Below are 14,738 nucleotides of genomic sequence, written 5' to 3' on the forward strand. Positions count from 1 at the left end.
GCATGCGCAGTGAAAGCACCGCGTCATGTCGCATGTCAGTGTCGTCATCTTTAAGCTCGCACAAGTGTGGCTGACAAGTAACAAGCCACACGTTTACAGGTGAGTTTAATGCTGTTGGGACAATCGCTCTTCGCCTGTTTGACCACATAAGATGTCTTCACTCCTCAAGGTGGACAATGAAATCAAAACCAAGGTAAGATTTGACTCCCGGGAACTCCAGTTAAGCTTATACGACGTGTTATTGTTGTTTGCATTTGCTCGCTAGCATATTAGCCACATTTTGTAGCATGACATGCTATAGCTAACGGCGGCTTACCGGCCGGTTTCCCGCCTGTTAAAATACACCTGTCAAACCTTCCAACAGGTGCTGTCTCACAGTGACGTTAAGCTTCATGAGGTGTGAGGAAAAGTTAGCTTTATGCCACTGTGTGTGTAAATAACAGCTGCTTTCGCTTGACCACATGCACAAATGAAGGCCTTAGCTACCAAGTTAGCCTACTGTAACGGCGTCAAGTTACAGATTCTAATCTGTTTCCCTCGGATGTTTATTTATCGACTAACGGTACCAATACAGGTCTTGCACTAGTTACATTTTAACTGTTAATATAAGATACTCATAAACATACAACTTAATTCTGCACGCACAAACGCATATCAACCTACAGCTCAGAATGACCAACAATATTGTATATGAAAGTTACCAAAAACACAAATCATGTGGTACTATAAATACACAAATAATTAATAGTTTGGAGAGATTAAATGCATAAGTAAATAAAACAATAACTAATAAAATAGTAGTAGAAGCAGTTATTCAGGATTGAAAATGGCTCCACACTTTATAAACATTCACTGACTTTTGTGTGAAATAACCAACCTTTGAAAGTTTCAACCATTACATAATGCCCCAGGTTAGCTGTGAGTTTAACAATTTATTGTACTGCTTGTTTTTAAGATCTTTAATGGTCAGGTTTCTGTTTATCTGTTAACTCTGTATGAGCCTGATCACTGCTTGAGATCCTCTGGTGGGACCCAGCTAACGGTTCCAAAAGCTCAGCCTGTCACTTAAGGTGACTGGCCCCTGGGCTGTCTAGGCCCCTCACCTGTGGAACTCTCTTTCTGAGGATTTAAGAGGGGCAAACTCAGCATCCTCTTTTCCTCTTAAGACTCTCTTGGCTTTTTCTTAACTGATTTATGTCCGTTGTAATTGTTTTCATCATGTATCTTGTTTCTTATTATTACTGTTTCTATAATTCGGTGGGAATGGTAGGGGCACATATACCATGTTTGGTTTTGTAAAGCCCAAGAAGATCACTTGGCCTAGAATAAATCCCATTGAAGTCAAATTGACTTAAAAGCCTGTAAATGTGCTTATCAAGGAAAAATGAGTGTCTTTGCACATGCTCTGTTTCAGCCAAGGCTCGATTACCAACTGGGCAAAGTGGGCAACTGCCTAAGTGGCCCCCCAAAAAGCCCAGGTTCATCTATTTCCACTGCTTTAGACAATTTCATTAGTTACAAATGTGTTAAGTTTTTTGCACCAATAAAGTAAGATGCATTGCATTATTAGCTATTTATCTGGCCTCTTATTCAGGGCCCCTGTGTGAAACTCTAGTTTTAAGACCTTTATAATTTTAGTTTGTATTGTCCTCACGTGGAGCATTTTCCTAAATGAGTTACTTTTAGGTAATATGAATGAAAACAAAGACATTAATTGTTATACTTAATGGGAACTTGGAGGCAGCGGCGTACATATTCAAATTTCAGTACATCTGCTCTTTAAGGCACCCCTGAACAGATTCATTTGGCCATGGTTTCAGCCAATCTGATGTTTGGACTCTTGTCTCATGTGTTTGCAGGTTGATGCATTCAGGGAACGTATCACTGCAGAAGTAAGTATCGGTCCACTGGTAAAGAATATTTTGTCAGTACTGTTAGACACATTATAAACAAAACTGTTTGGTTTTCAATCAACACTCAATTACAAGTTTGTATTTCTTTCAGGCAGAGGACCTAGTTGCGAATTTTTTCCCTAATAAGTTACTGGAACTTGATCACTTCCTAAAGGTCAGTGATGTGTTCTTTTAGCTAAATTCACATTGTGTAGTCTCAGATCTGTGTACATCTTGGTTAGGAGTGGGTGATATGAATAGAATTCTACTAGATTGTTTTTATACACCATAGACTTTCAGTGGAGAAATCAGTGGAGAAACTGTTCATGGATAGTTAACAGCAATGCAACTGCAATGATTATTCAATTAGTCAATTGAGAGAAAACGAATTGGCAACTATTTTGATAATTGGCTGAAGGTTCTGACAGTTAACACATTTGTATAGTCTCACAGTAGATATCATTATATTACCCAAACCTAATCCTGTCACATAACAAAGCATAATTTGTAGAGAACATAGCTCAGCTTGTATCATTTTTGTTATACAGGATCCAATCATAAACATCACTGAACTGAAGGAGATACATTCAGAGATAAATCTGACGGTGCCAGACCCCATCCTGCTCTCAAACCTGCATGACGGACTAGAAGCGGTGAGGCTCCATTTTTAGACCTTAATTAAATCCTCAGTCCTTATAACTCCTGTGAGTGTAGCGCAGAGGTGAGAAATGGAGCCTGATCCTGTTTTATCATCTCGTTTCACAGCAAAATGCCAAAAAGAGAAAGCTGGAGGATGGAGGTGGGGAGGACAAGGGTGAGTATAAATCTATTAAGTAGGTAAAATAGACTTGAAACAATAGAATCCAAGTTGTTTAACATTTTTTCTGGATAGACAGACAAAATTCGAATTAAATTCCAAAATCAAAGATATTGATTTAAATTTTAAATTTAAATTGGTCTTTTTGTTTCACTTCAGGAAAGATTGTGTGACAACCTCTATACATATCATTTCCTGGCCCTTATATGTTAGGGTTAGGGTTAGGGTTAGGGTTACCCATCTTTCTCTTGTTCCCTGTCTCCCAGTGACTGGCACCAAGGTCTACGTCATGCCTGGTGGGATGATGAAGAGCAACGCAAACCTTGTCGATCTCATTGAAAAAGTCAAGCCAGAGATCAGGACGCTCATAGAGAAATGTAACACAGTAAGTAATGTCTTTTACCAAGCACCATACTCCAGCATCAGTGGTTTATCTTAGTGAAGTGAAGTTGCTTTCAGGATCGAGAGCCAAGTTATAAACTGGTGTCACAGCTGAAAATGTGTAAAAAGAAAAAGTGGAGAGTTTTTGATGGTACAGAGGAAACAGTACAGTTTTCTACACATTTACTGTACATCAACTCATCGCTTTCCAGCTGCTGCGTTCTCCTTCTTCTCAGCACTTTTCTTTTCTTCTACAGGTCAAAATGTGGGTTCAGCTGCTCATCCCAAGGATAGAGGATGGCAACAACTTTGGAGTGTCGATCCAGGAGGAGACGGTAGCTGAACTCAGAACAGTTGAAGGGGAGGCAGCATCTTACCTCGACCAGATATCAAGGTTACATTACATTACAATACATTAGAAAGCATGAAACTGGTGCCAGAGAAGGGCCCATAGCAGCTACACTGAGTTCTGTTTGTTTTATGTGTCTGTCATTGTAATTTGTAACAGTGATTTAAGTTTCGCAGCCAAAACTCTGTCTTCTTTACTTCTAGATACTACATCACAAGGGCAAAGCTGGTTTCAAAAATAGCTAAATATCCACATGTGGTAAGTGAACATTTCTAAGAATTATCAAAGCACAAACTTGAAAAATACTGAGTGCAAAACACAGAATGCAGTAAAAAGTCTATGCAACATTTATACAAAAAAAAAAAAAACAAGCAGTGAATTCAGTTGGTTTGCAAAACCTCTAGTGACCCTTCAAGACTTTGGCCAAAGCATTACAGCACCTTGCTTATTTAATACTTAATCTTTATTAAATCTGTAATACTCTTGTTCACAAGTGCTGCAATAAGTGTTCATATGATTGTGCAATTTGCTACAGTAAAATAACTAATAAATCCATTATCCAAAAGCCTCAAACTCAATATAAATGTACCATCCTCTGTGGACCCATTCAGTTTAGCATCATGGTCAATATTTGTATGACAGTTCATGAGTTTTTATTTACACTACATATCACTTGAACATGTAGCTTTGACTCAATGTATTGAAAATGCACTTCACAGCAGTGCAGTCTCCTGTTTACTACTTATTACAGTACACAGCCATTACTGGAAAAAGAAAACTAACATCACCCTCTGATAACAAATGCACTGCTTTCATTGAGCTCATTTTTCTTCCATGTAAGTAATTGAGGTGTTTTACCTTCCTACTTGACTATAGGTCAGACATTCAGAATCTAGTGTTTCTGTTGTATGTTAAATAACTGTTTACTGTGTGAGACTGGCTGGCAAATATAAACATGTCGAATCAACTGTTTTATTTATTTTTTAGGAGGACTATCGGCGCACAGTAACCGAGATTGACGAGAAGGAATACATCAGTCTGAAGATCATAGTTTCGGAGCTCAGAAATCAATACGTACGTTTTCTTCCTCCATCTTATAAAAACCTACAGCTGACATGTTATCTGAAATATTTCACTTTTGCCCTCATGATCATACTTATTTTTGTTTGTTTTTTTTATGAAGGTAACGTTACATGACATGATCCTGAAGAACATTGAGAAGATCAAGAGGCCTCGAAGCAGTAACGCTGATGCATTGTACTGATGTTCATCCAGCCATCTCAGTCTCCGACCCCACCCTCATCTCCGCCCCACTGTCTCCCTGCCATGCCTGTTGAGCTACAGTAGCCTGGCCCTTGTCCTCAGACTACAACTAGACATTCACCTACTTCAATACAATCATCACAGCCCTGTACAAAAACATAGCTTCCATAGATGGACATGATGCACATGTTTTTGTTTTAATTGTAAAATATTTTTTCTTGTTTTAAGCCCTTTGAAGACAAACATTCTCTCAGAAGAGGGGGAGATAGATTATAGACAACAAAAAGCGCTATGTATTTTTTAATTTTAATTAAACATTTTGTCCTCAGATCTTTGTGAAATTGCATCATTTATAGCTCTTAAGAAAAATTCATGTTTCATGCCCACTGCTTCAGCGAATGTTGGTTAGTTGTGTTTTTCTTTCTTTTTCTTCCAGAAGACTCCTGCATCTTCTGGTGGGTGGTTGTTGGAGATGCAACACAAAAGCTTTGGGTTTTTTTTTTTTTTGGTTTTTTTTTCATTGTACATTTCACAGTGTAGTTGTACAATTATGCTTATCAAGCAGGTTTTAGGTCCACAGGCTTATTGGTTTTCAGTGAAAATACATAAGTCACCAAAGCATCTCTTCTGTTGAGGCATTGATTCTATTGAATAAAACATTTTTTGATAAAGATGTTGAATATTTTGGCATTTTTGTGGTTGTAAATAATTAATGAATGTCAGAAAGGAAAGTTAGTAGGATTTCTGTTATGCACATATCAATTTGCCCATACACACGCACAGCTTTGTGTTAAGGAACAATGCGGCAGAACTGATTGGATAGCTGTGTTTTCTCTTCACCTGCAGATGTCACTGTGACATGTACCCACCACTTTTTTACCTCGGCAGACCTTTAACAGCTGGAACAAAGAAAAAACAAAAGATATATAATGGCCACAATATGCAGATATATTTGATTTCTTTTAAATATTGAAATTTTCATATATGCAATTTGCTCTGCACAGAATACACATTTTTCTTTCAACAAAGAAAAGAATAACTTAAAATTGCATTAATGTTTCATTTTCATTGATCAAAGTTTAACCCAACGACTGTCATTGGGTTAAACTGACTGACTCTTCACTTTGTACTGTATGTTCAAAGTCACTTCCATTCATATTAAACTAAATGTTATGTCACATCAGTAAGAGCTGAGTCATAAAACAATAGGTGCTGTGTTTCCTGACCCTGTGTCAGTGCTGGAGAAAGTACTCAGATCCTATACTGAAACAAAAATCACTTATTCAATATAGAAATCCTCCATTACAACTAAAAGCACCTCAGTGTTCTCAACATAATGAGCTTCATATATCAAAAGTGATCAATCCACAGAGAAAAGGCCTGTTTTATACTTAAATAAACATGATGTTATTAGATTAGACTGTTGACGGGTGCATCAATGTGCAAGTAGCATTTTACTGCTGTAGCTGCTTTATCTGCTTGAGATACAGTAGTTGCCAAACTAGGGGTTGGGCCCCTCCAAAGGGTCACAAGATAAAAGTGAAGGGTCGTGAGATGATGAATGGGAGAGGAATAAGAAAAAAAACAAAATTCTGCATCACAAATTTTCAAACTTCTGTCCTTTTCTTTTGTCAAATATTGGAAATTTGTATTACCCTCAGCCTCAAAAGATTATTTATCTGAAACCATTTGAGAAGTTAAGAGGGGAAATTTCTCTTTTGGTGTTTGTCTTTATGCTTCTAGCTGTTTTGCATCTCTTTGTGGATGTTTTCTGTCTCTTTTTTGTCACTTTATTTCTTTTTGACGTTTTGCGTCACTTTGTGGTCAATTTGCATCTATTTGTAGTCATGTGATTGCACATTCAGTCATCTGTCCATGCGGACAGAATAAATTATATTCTGAATATATTTTATGGTCAGATCTGTTGGGGCCTACAGTCTGAATAACATCTGTACATCGTACCTGTGGAAAACAACCAGTTTGAGCTCACTGTCGTAAATGTGAGCTGATGTAAACAGCGTGTCGTTGCTCAATGTTCCTGACGCAGTTGTAGCGTCTGTTCCCTCTGACTCCCACACCTCCCCTCACCTCCCTCCCCTCTCCTGCGTCTGTCGTACTCACTCACCATGCAGCCAGCCCATATAGACCAGCACCATATAGATACAGCTTCACGAGATAAGCACCGGAAAAGAGTTAAGGGGGGTCCTCAGAGATAAGATGGTTCAAAAGTAGACGGGAGATTTGCTGGTGTGAAGTCTCTCACGACCACAGTTATTATGTCATCAAATGGTCCCACATTTCCCTCTCACCTTGACCCTGTCTACTGTGCTGTGTACAGATTTGTAAAATAAGATGAAAACATGCCAAAGCACACACAAATACAACAACAAGGTGTGTCTGTCATAATACGCAATCCTGCTGATCTCTACCATATATCCGAAGTTCCTTTGATATGTCACCTGAACAATGTACTACTTTTAAAGCCTTATGGGACACGCGTGTTGTCTGCAACAATCTCTGCCCCTTGACCCTCCAATGTCTCTTCTGGTTGTGGTGAAAGGCAGCGTCGCTTCGTGGGACTGCTGAGTGACAGGAGCATGCTCGAGTTAATATTTAATGGTTGTTCCTGCCAGAGAATTAATCAGTGTCAGCCTGAGACATTCGGAGAAAACCGATAGGGCTGCACAGCGTTTCTAAAATAAGCACAACAACTTCTTTTATGGTTATAAAAACAGTTTTTATTTAAGTTGAAAACATTATTTTCCCTCTATCATGTATCCATCACTGAGCTGTTTGCTGAGGTGCTAACTACATTTGTATAAAAATATTTTTTTTACAGGTGCATTTGTGTTGACATCAGAGGAGCCTGCAACATGTGCAGAGCTTAAGAGAAAAGGCAGTTGTCCAAGACAAATAGTCCACACTGGAAGACTTTCAAGGCTGAATACAGACAAAAATAAGCAACCATAGTTAGGCTTCCAGTGGGGAAATGACAGCGGTTGCTCTGTCTGACAGGTTATGAAAGTGAACAAATATCTGCAGATGTATTTTATTCTATTTCTTTAATATAGAAATAGTTTGACATTTTGGGAAATACACTTATCTGCTGTCATGAGTTAGATGAAAAGATTGATGCTACTCCCATGTCTGTGTGTCACTATGGAGCCTGACCCAGGAGCTATTTAGCTTAGCTTAGCATAAATACTGGAAACGGGGGAAGAGCTAGCTTTCTTTTTCTTCTTCTTCTTTTTTTGTTTTGATCTATGAGTTTAAAAAGGACAATTTGTGGTTTTACTGTGAGTTCACAAGGAAGCTAGCGGAGACGCCACAACTCTACTCAAGATATAATCCAGCACATAACCCCTGTAAAACCACCAATTGTTGTTTCTATACTTTGTTTTTGTAAAAATTAAACAATCAAGACGTAGCATGTTAATTAACAACCTTCACAGGTGCTGGAGGTGGACTTTGTTACCGTCACACAGCACCAAGCTGTTTCTCCTGTTGACTGTACCCCGAGCGAAGCTAACCGGCTGCTGGCGGCAGCTTCATGTTTGGCATACACACATTAAAGCAGTGTCCATCTTTTCATTTAACTTCTGACGAGAAAGTGAATAAATATATTTACCAAACTACAGTAGGTATTCCTTTAAAGAACTGATGTCCAGGCCTGCATAATAACTTCACAGATGTTGACTAAAATCCTAGAAAACATAGAAAATTTAACTAATAATCGACTCTCAACTATAAGCTGGACTTCAATCACAACTTCTTGTCTTCACTCTTTCCCTGGAAAATCCCGCAGAGAGCCCAAGGCACCAGAGTGGTTGGGATTAAAAGTGCAACTGCACTCTTTCCAAAAGACAGGAAATAAAAAGTCACATAGTTTTCAGAGGAAAATGTCCATCCATCCAACAGCTGAAGCAGGAACAAAGAGATAATAATACATCCCATCCTGAAGGCGGCACCTGTGCTCTTCTTCTTGGTCTCGGTGTAGAGCGGTGAGTGCAGGCCCAGGCCCAGGCCAAACAGGGTGCCCATGTTCCGCAGGAGGCTGGCGAAGGGCGTGGTGTCCATGTGGACCCACTCGGGCCTGACGCACCACTTCTGGGCTTTCTCCATGGTCCACAGCAGGTCCACGCCCACAGCTTTAAGCAGGAGGTAGAAGCCGACGGCGAAGGAGGTCAAGAAGAGGGTGGTGAAGACATACCTCTTCATGCTGGCGCTGTAGATCCATTTCTCCCTGGAGACAACCTCAGCTACCAGTAGACCTGACACAAAAACAGACGAGGGTCCATCAAACTCCTGTTGGGCCATTAGAGCTGCTGTATATGGCTTTAGGCAAGTGATCATATTTCGTTTGTAAAATCATCTGAAAAGTATCTACAGCTCTTCAATAAAGTTACAGTACTTCGCTCTGAAATCTAATGGATTTCTAGTGGCAGCATAAAACACTGAACACTCAAAATGTTTTATCTGTATGAAAATGTCAAATCATCCAAAATAAATAGATAAACAAACCTTTCCAAAAATCTACTTTTCATTGTTGTGAAGATGATTCAAATAACAGTCTTGACTTGTTTAACCTGTAATGACTCCAGCGATAACCTGGTGTGGGAAGTGGGCTGCCATGTAGACCCTCGACATGCAGACCACCAGCTCTACCAGGCCCATCAGCGTCCACAGGACTGTCTGCAAGAACCTGACAGAGAGTCAACACTGAATGTGAGGGAGGAGCACAGAGGAGCAGAGGACAGTGGAATTAAGGTTTTTATTTGACTCCCGAGAGCCATTTTTAAAAGAAGTGACTGTGTCGCCACAGGCTCACCTGTACAGTAAAGGGGGGCATCGCTTCTTTGTTGCAATAGAGAGTAACGCCGTGACCATCACATACCAGACACCGGCTGCACCCATAGCATGACCCGAAGGACTTCCTTAAACGATTATCAAGATCGATTAATCAACTAATCATTCCAGCTTTAATTGTATATACTGTAGGGTAGTTTAATCTGTAATATTTATATTATGTGTTTAATATGTGAACTCTTAATTTGAAAAGTAACTAGTAATTATTGAGGTATAAAAATGTAGTGAAGTAAAAACTGCAATATTTCTCTTTAAATGATAGAGGCAGAAACTGCAATAACTTCACTACATTTCACCAAACCATTGACAAAAAGGAAACGTTACACAATACATACTTTAATTTATCTATGCAGATTAAAAGGCCAATGGAGCTGGAGTTTATAACCCATTTATCACGTCTAATATAATAATCATTCATTCACAGGAGCCCGTGTGCACTTGGCAAACACCTTAGATATTATCAGGAAATGAATGAAATAGGGCACCAGTTAAATCTAATCATTCTGACAAACGCAATCAGTTCCTCAAGAAAGGTCAGTCATCCCAGGTGACCCACTGCAGGTCTGTTGTGTACTGTACCTGGTCCGGTCTCACACGTGATGGGGAACTGGTGCAGAGAGGGGACCGGACCTGCTCCATAAAACCGGGTCTCGTGAACCCACCAGTAGGGTCTCTCCCCAAAAAGAACCCTGCCGTGGAGAAACCAAGACACTCAAACTACCACCCTTCTGTCTCTCTGTTTGTTTGTTGTGGTCGACTTCGCTGTCATATTTCTAGAGAGTACCATTTCAGGACCAAGTTGAGCCAGTCTCCAATCACAGCCACCCAGATGAGCCGGAGCCCCGTGTCCCTCCGCAGGTGGAACCAGATCGGGAACAACCAGAAGAACGTGGTGTGCAGATCGGCCACTGTGGACGCCAGGCTAAACAAGCCCTCGTACCTGCTGTATCTGGTCTGCAGGTGGACCGCCAGCTCAACCCCCCAGCTGTGGAGAAGATCCATGATATCGCAGCCCACTCTTCTGCCTGAAGATGATGCACTGAGTCTGTCGGTTAGGTTGCTGCCAAGTTCTTTCAGGCAGTCCCCCCTCTGCTCTGCCACTCTCTGATCCTCAGTGGACTTTACTCGAGGCTAGCAAATTTGTTTGTCTTTGGGACAGTACAGACAGGTTCCTTAACCTTTACACCCCTGAAGCCCCTGAAGCCAAAATCCATCATTACAGAAATCAGCTGCCTTTCTGGGAAAACCTTTTTTTTTGATCGATGTAAATAAAGTAGCGCTGCTCTCACTCCCAGCCAGTTCCTTTTGAAATCCACTGACCCTGGCTCACAGTTTGTCTCTGTGTCACACCAGTAGAGTTAAACTTAGTCATATTTTTCCTCCTACTTGATCTTGGGACCCTTGATGTGAGAAATGATGACGCTCTTATCGCTAACGTGTCCCACAAAACAAGATACAACACGAGCTCGTCTGCTGGGAGTTTCTCTGCCAGACATATTTGTCACAACAGAGCAGAAACTTGTGTTCAACCTACAACCTGCCAATCTGCTTTTTTCTCTTTTATCTCCTGTTTTATCTTCTCAGCTTCTACTCAGTCCAAGACCCAATCATTTAATCATTGATCTCTTTATGTAACCTATAAATGGGTTACTCCATCTTTCTGTACAGTAAGATGTTTTCACCAAATCATCAAAAAAAAAACAATTACATAACTGAGAAATTATTACTTTACAGCTGCGTGAATGGGAAAAAAATGTCCTGATAGTAAGTTTTAATCTAAACCTGAGCACTGTGGAGTACGTTCTAAGAAATAAAGAGAACGTGTAGCTGATATTCAAAAGTACATTGCAAGGCAAGATAAGTTTATTTATATTGCACCATTCAGACACAAGGTGAAGTGCTTTACAGAGGCCTGGATATTCATAAAAAATAGGAAAAAAAAGTAAAAATATTTGAATAAATCATGTTAAAAGAAGTGCTGCAGCGATAAAAGGCATTAAAAGCAGCGAATGATGTGATTTATCAGCAAATAGTAATGTTTTTGTTTATTCTGATTTAAATGAGCTGCAGCACAATTAAAAGCAAATGCCACTCTGCAAATTGTTGGTTTGTGTGTGATCGATTTGATTTAGGTCACAATCGTGAAACTGTCATTGGTTAACTGACTTCCTCTCTGAACAGTAGTTCAGTGAGAAAGATACCAATTGACGTTTTGTTTTCCTGCTATCTCTCCCCTTGTTTGTGTGACAAACCTCCCAAACTCTCCCGACTGTTTTATTACACATGTGCAAGGTCCAAAGATCAGCGTGAGCATGCGTTTGGGTGGTGGGTCCCTCTGGTATAAAACCAACCAGCTGTGTCACTGACAGCAACAGTCCCTTCTCTTTTTTTGTCTAACTCACTCACTCTTCACCAGATCGAGATTTCTCCCCCTGCTCAAGGCAAAGATGCTCAACGCTGTCATGGATGCCATGCAGGGCTTTGGGGTGAGCACCACCCACTACCTGCAGACCAACTATCAGGGTGCCCAGGGCTTGTTTCTCTGGGTGTCCTGGGCAGCAGACCTCAGGAACACTTTCTTCATCTTCTTCCCACTTTGGTTCCACCTGCGGGCCTCAGTGGGCATTAAGCTCATCTGGGTGGCAGTGATCGGGGACTGGCTCAACCTGGTGTTTAAATGGTGAGTCGAGTAAATCTTTGAATTTGCAAATTACGTGAAATCAAATGTTCTCGACATTTTTTTTAGGTTATAACCACGTGCATGTTTCTGTTATGTTCTCCAGGATCCTGTTTGGGGAGAGGCCTTACTGGTGGGTCCATGAGACGGCTCATTATGCAAACACTGTCCCCCCTCACATCGAGCAGTACCCCATGACCTGTGAGACTGGGCCAGGTGAGAAATGTCTTTCTCTAAAAGCACAAAAGCTAAATTTAGTTTAAGTAGCAGAAGTTCAAGTATTTGATCCGTGACTGATCATACATAAATTATCAGATCAGCACAAGTGCAATACTAAAATATACTTAATTACTTTCACCACCATCTCTAATAGTAGTAACAGAAAAACAAGTCTTTGTTCATTCATTCACACATTTAAGCAGAACTGATAAATGCAGCAATGCAGCCTGCTGTCATCTAAGATTAAGTTCTACCTGAGTGAATAAGCCACTGATTTCTACCCTCTCTGTTTGTGTTGTCCAGGCAGCCCCTCCGGACACGCTATGGGAGCTGCAGGCGTCTACTACACCCTGGTGACCTCCATCCTCGCCATCATGATCACCAAGAAGAAGCATGGAAGCAAGAATTCCACCAACAAACAGTGGTGAGTCTGAAAGAGCCTACAAAAGCCACTACATGTCAGGGTTGTTTACTATTTTCTGCCGCTCAGAGCTTATCACTGTGGATACACTATCTGTCCTGAGCTGGAGTTGATCATTGACTGAGAAATGTTGGGTGGAAAGCAGAGGGGGTTATACGTACATGGGTTGTTTTGATGTCCAGGCAGCTGAAGTTCTCATGATAAGCAAAGTATAACTGTGTTAATTGTTATATTGCTTTTAAATGTAGACTTGCTGGCTCTGAGGCATGGCATCTTCTGAGGCTTGCATTTCCATGTCACAGAATTTGTAATTTCTTTAAATGTGTATTTGGGCAGGTATCTGAAGGCCGTTCTGTGGACACTGTTCTGGGGAGTCCAGGTGTGTGTCTGTCTCTCCAGGGTCTTCATCGCCGCCCACTTTCCCCACCAGGTTGTTGCTGGTGTCATCACAGGTCAGTGTGGATGTGTTTCGATACATAATTTAGTGGATAAGTGAGTAGCCCATTAGGGATAGACTAAGAAAAACAGTCAGGTATGAAGCTTTTTCCCCACCCCTGAAATCACATGATATTGACCTGGGCTTTTCATTGTGTTTTGTTCTTAGGTATGATCGTCGCCGAAGCCTTCAACAGAACTCAGTGGATCTACAGCGCCAGCATGAAGAAGTACTTCTACACCACCCTCTTCTTGACCTCCTTCGCCGTCGGCTTCTACCTCCTGCTCAAAGCTGTGGGCGTGGACCTGCTGTGGACCATGGAGAAAGCCCAGAAGTGGTGCGTCAGGCCTGAGTGGGTCCACCTGGACACCACGCCCTTCGCCAGCCTCCTGCGGAACATGGGCACCCTGTTTGGCCTGGGCCTGGGCCTGCACTCACCGCTCTACACTGAGACCAAGAAGAGCAGCAGCACGCTGGTCAAGGCAGGGTGCATCATCAGCTCTCTGTTCCTGCTGCACCTGTTTGACTCCTTCAAGCCTCCCACGCACACCGCTGCCCTGTTCTACCTGCTGTCCTTCTGCAAGAGCGCCACCGTGCCTCTGGTCACCGTCAGCATCATCCCCTACTGTGTGAACGGAGCTCTGAGCCTGCAGAACAAAAAGGGAGTGTGAGCAATGAACTCAGATTATAAAGACTAATGAAGTGGAAGTGCAGAGTCTCTTCCTGATCATAAAAAAACTTTCCTCTGGTGCTTATTGCATTTGTATGTCTAACTGACCCTCAGGAGAAGCAGAAGAGCTCAATGGGAATTTGTCATTGGTGCCATTTGGACACTGAACTCTGAGCACTGTGTGACACTAAGTGAAAGCACTATCCAGGACGCCCAGCCGCACTTCCAAAGACCTGTTCTGAATTTAGAAAAATATGATAATTACAATCGTCTCAGAGTCCTGGAAAAGGACTAAGAATGAACACGAGTCTAGCACATGACTGCTAGCTTGCAGTTTCTGTGTTGAGCCTCCCTTTAAAGACATTAACAGTGACTCACAGCTTTGATATGTTCTTTCAAGTGTACTAGTAATGTATTTTTGAATGTTATAGAAAGTATTTTTGAAACAGTTTTGAATATTTTTAATAAAAATCTTGAAAATTAAATGACTTGGTTCATATTTTACTGCACTGCACAATAACACTGAACTGTACCATGATGATTTAGCCATTAATCAGCATTTATCTCCACAATCACATGTAGTAAACACTCCCTCAGCACCTCAAACGAAAAATACTTACAAGTGAAAGTTCTGCATTCAAAATGTACTATTGTACTTACTCCTTAGGCATCATACTGGCCCTGATATATATATATATATATTTTTTTTTTTTTTTAAATTTTGGTTTACGCAGTGGTATTGACTAC

At 40.9% G+C, this 14,738-nt stretch overlaps 3 protein-coding genes across 3 annotated transcripts; 2 read left to right on the forward strand and 1 right to left on the reverse strand.

Annotated features, from left to right (window-relative positions):
* The first annotated feature begins 35 nt into the window (after positions 1-35).
* Positions 36-5,373, forward strand: psme3 (proteasome activator subunit 3). Its single transcript, XM_071462114.1, has 10 exons — positions 36-193; positions 1,860-1,892; positions 2,005-2,067; positions 2,441-2,545; positions 2,658-2,706; positions 2,976-3,094; positions 3,348-3,484; positions 3,643-3,697; positions 4,427-4,513; positions 4,623-5,373. Exons 1-10 carry the CDS (start codon positions 152-154, stop codon positions 4,701-4,703), a joined length of 771 nt encoding a protein of 256 aa, XP_071318215.1. The 5' UTR covers positions 36-151; the 3' UTR covers positions 4,704-5,373.
* A 2,041-nt stretch (positions 5,374-7,414) lies between these two features.
* g6pc1a.1 (glucose-6-phosphatase catalytic subunit 1a, tandem duplicate 1) lies at positions 7,415-11,115 on the reverse strand. The gene is made up of 6 exons (XM_071462654.1): positions 10,353-11,115; positions 10,148-10,257; positions 9,531-9,636; positions 9,289-9,404; positions 8,266-8,973; positions 7,415-8,227 (listed from the first exon to the last, which is right to left on the reverse strand). Exons 1-5 carry the CDS (start codon positions 10,568-10,570, stop codon positions 8,465-8,467), a joined length of 1,059 nt encoding a protein of 352 aa, XP_071318755.1. The 5' UTR covers positions 10,571-11,115; the 3' UTR covers positions 7,415-8,227; positions 8,266-8,464.
* An 808-nt stretch (positions 11,116-11,923) lies between these two features.
* g6pc1a.2 (glucose-6-phosphatase catalytic subunit 1a, tandem duplicate 2) lies at positions 11,924-14,476 on the forward strand. Its single transcript, XM_071462653.1, has 5 exons — positions 11,924-12,248; positions 12,352-12,461; positions 12,768-12,888; positions 13,222-13,337; positions 13,490-14,476. The coding sequence occupies exons 1-5, from the start codon at positions 12,016-12,018 to the stop codon at positions 13,990-13,992; spliced, it is 1,083 nt and encodes a 360-aa protein (XP_071318754.1). The 5' UTR covers positions 11,924-12,015; the 3' UTR covers positions 13,993-14,476.
* Positions 14,477-14,738: the final 262 nt, after the last annotated feature.

The sequence above is a fragment of the Trachinotus anak genome, unplaced genomic scaffold, assembly GCF_046630095.1.
Source record: "Trachinotus anak isolate AG129_WGS33_773 ecotype Australia unplaced genomic scaffold, CSIRO_AGI_Tana_v1 ptg000025l, whole genome shotgun sequence".
Taxonomy (NCBI): Eukaryota; Metazoa; Chordata; class Actinopteri; order Carangiformes; family Carangidae; genus Trachinotus; species Trachinotus anak.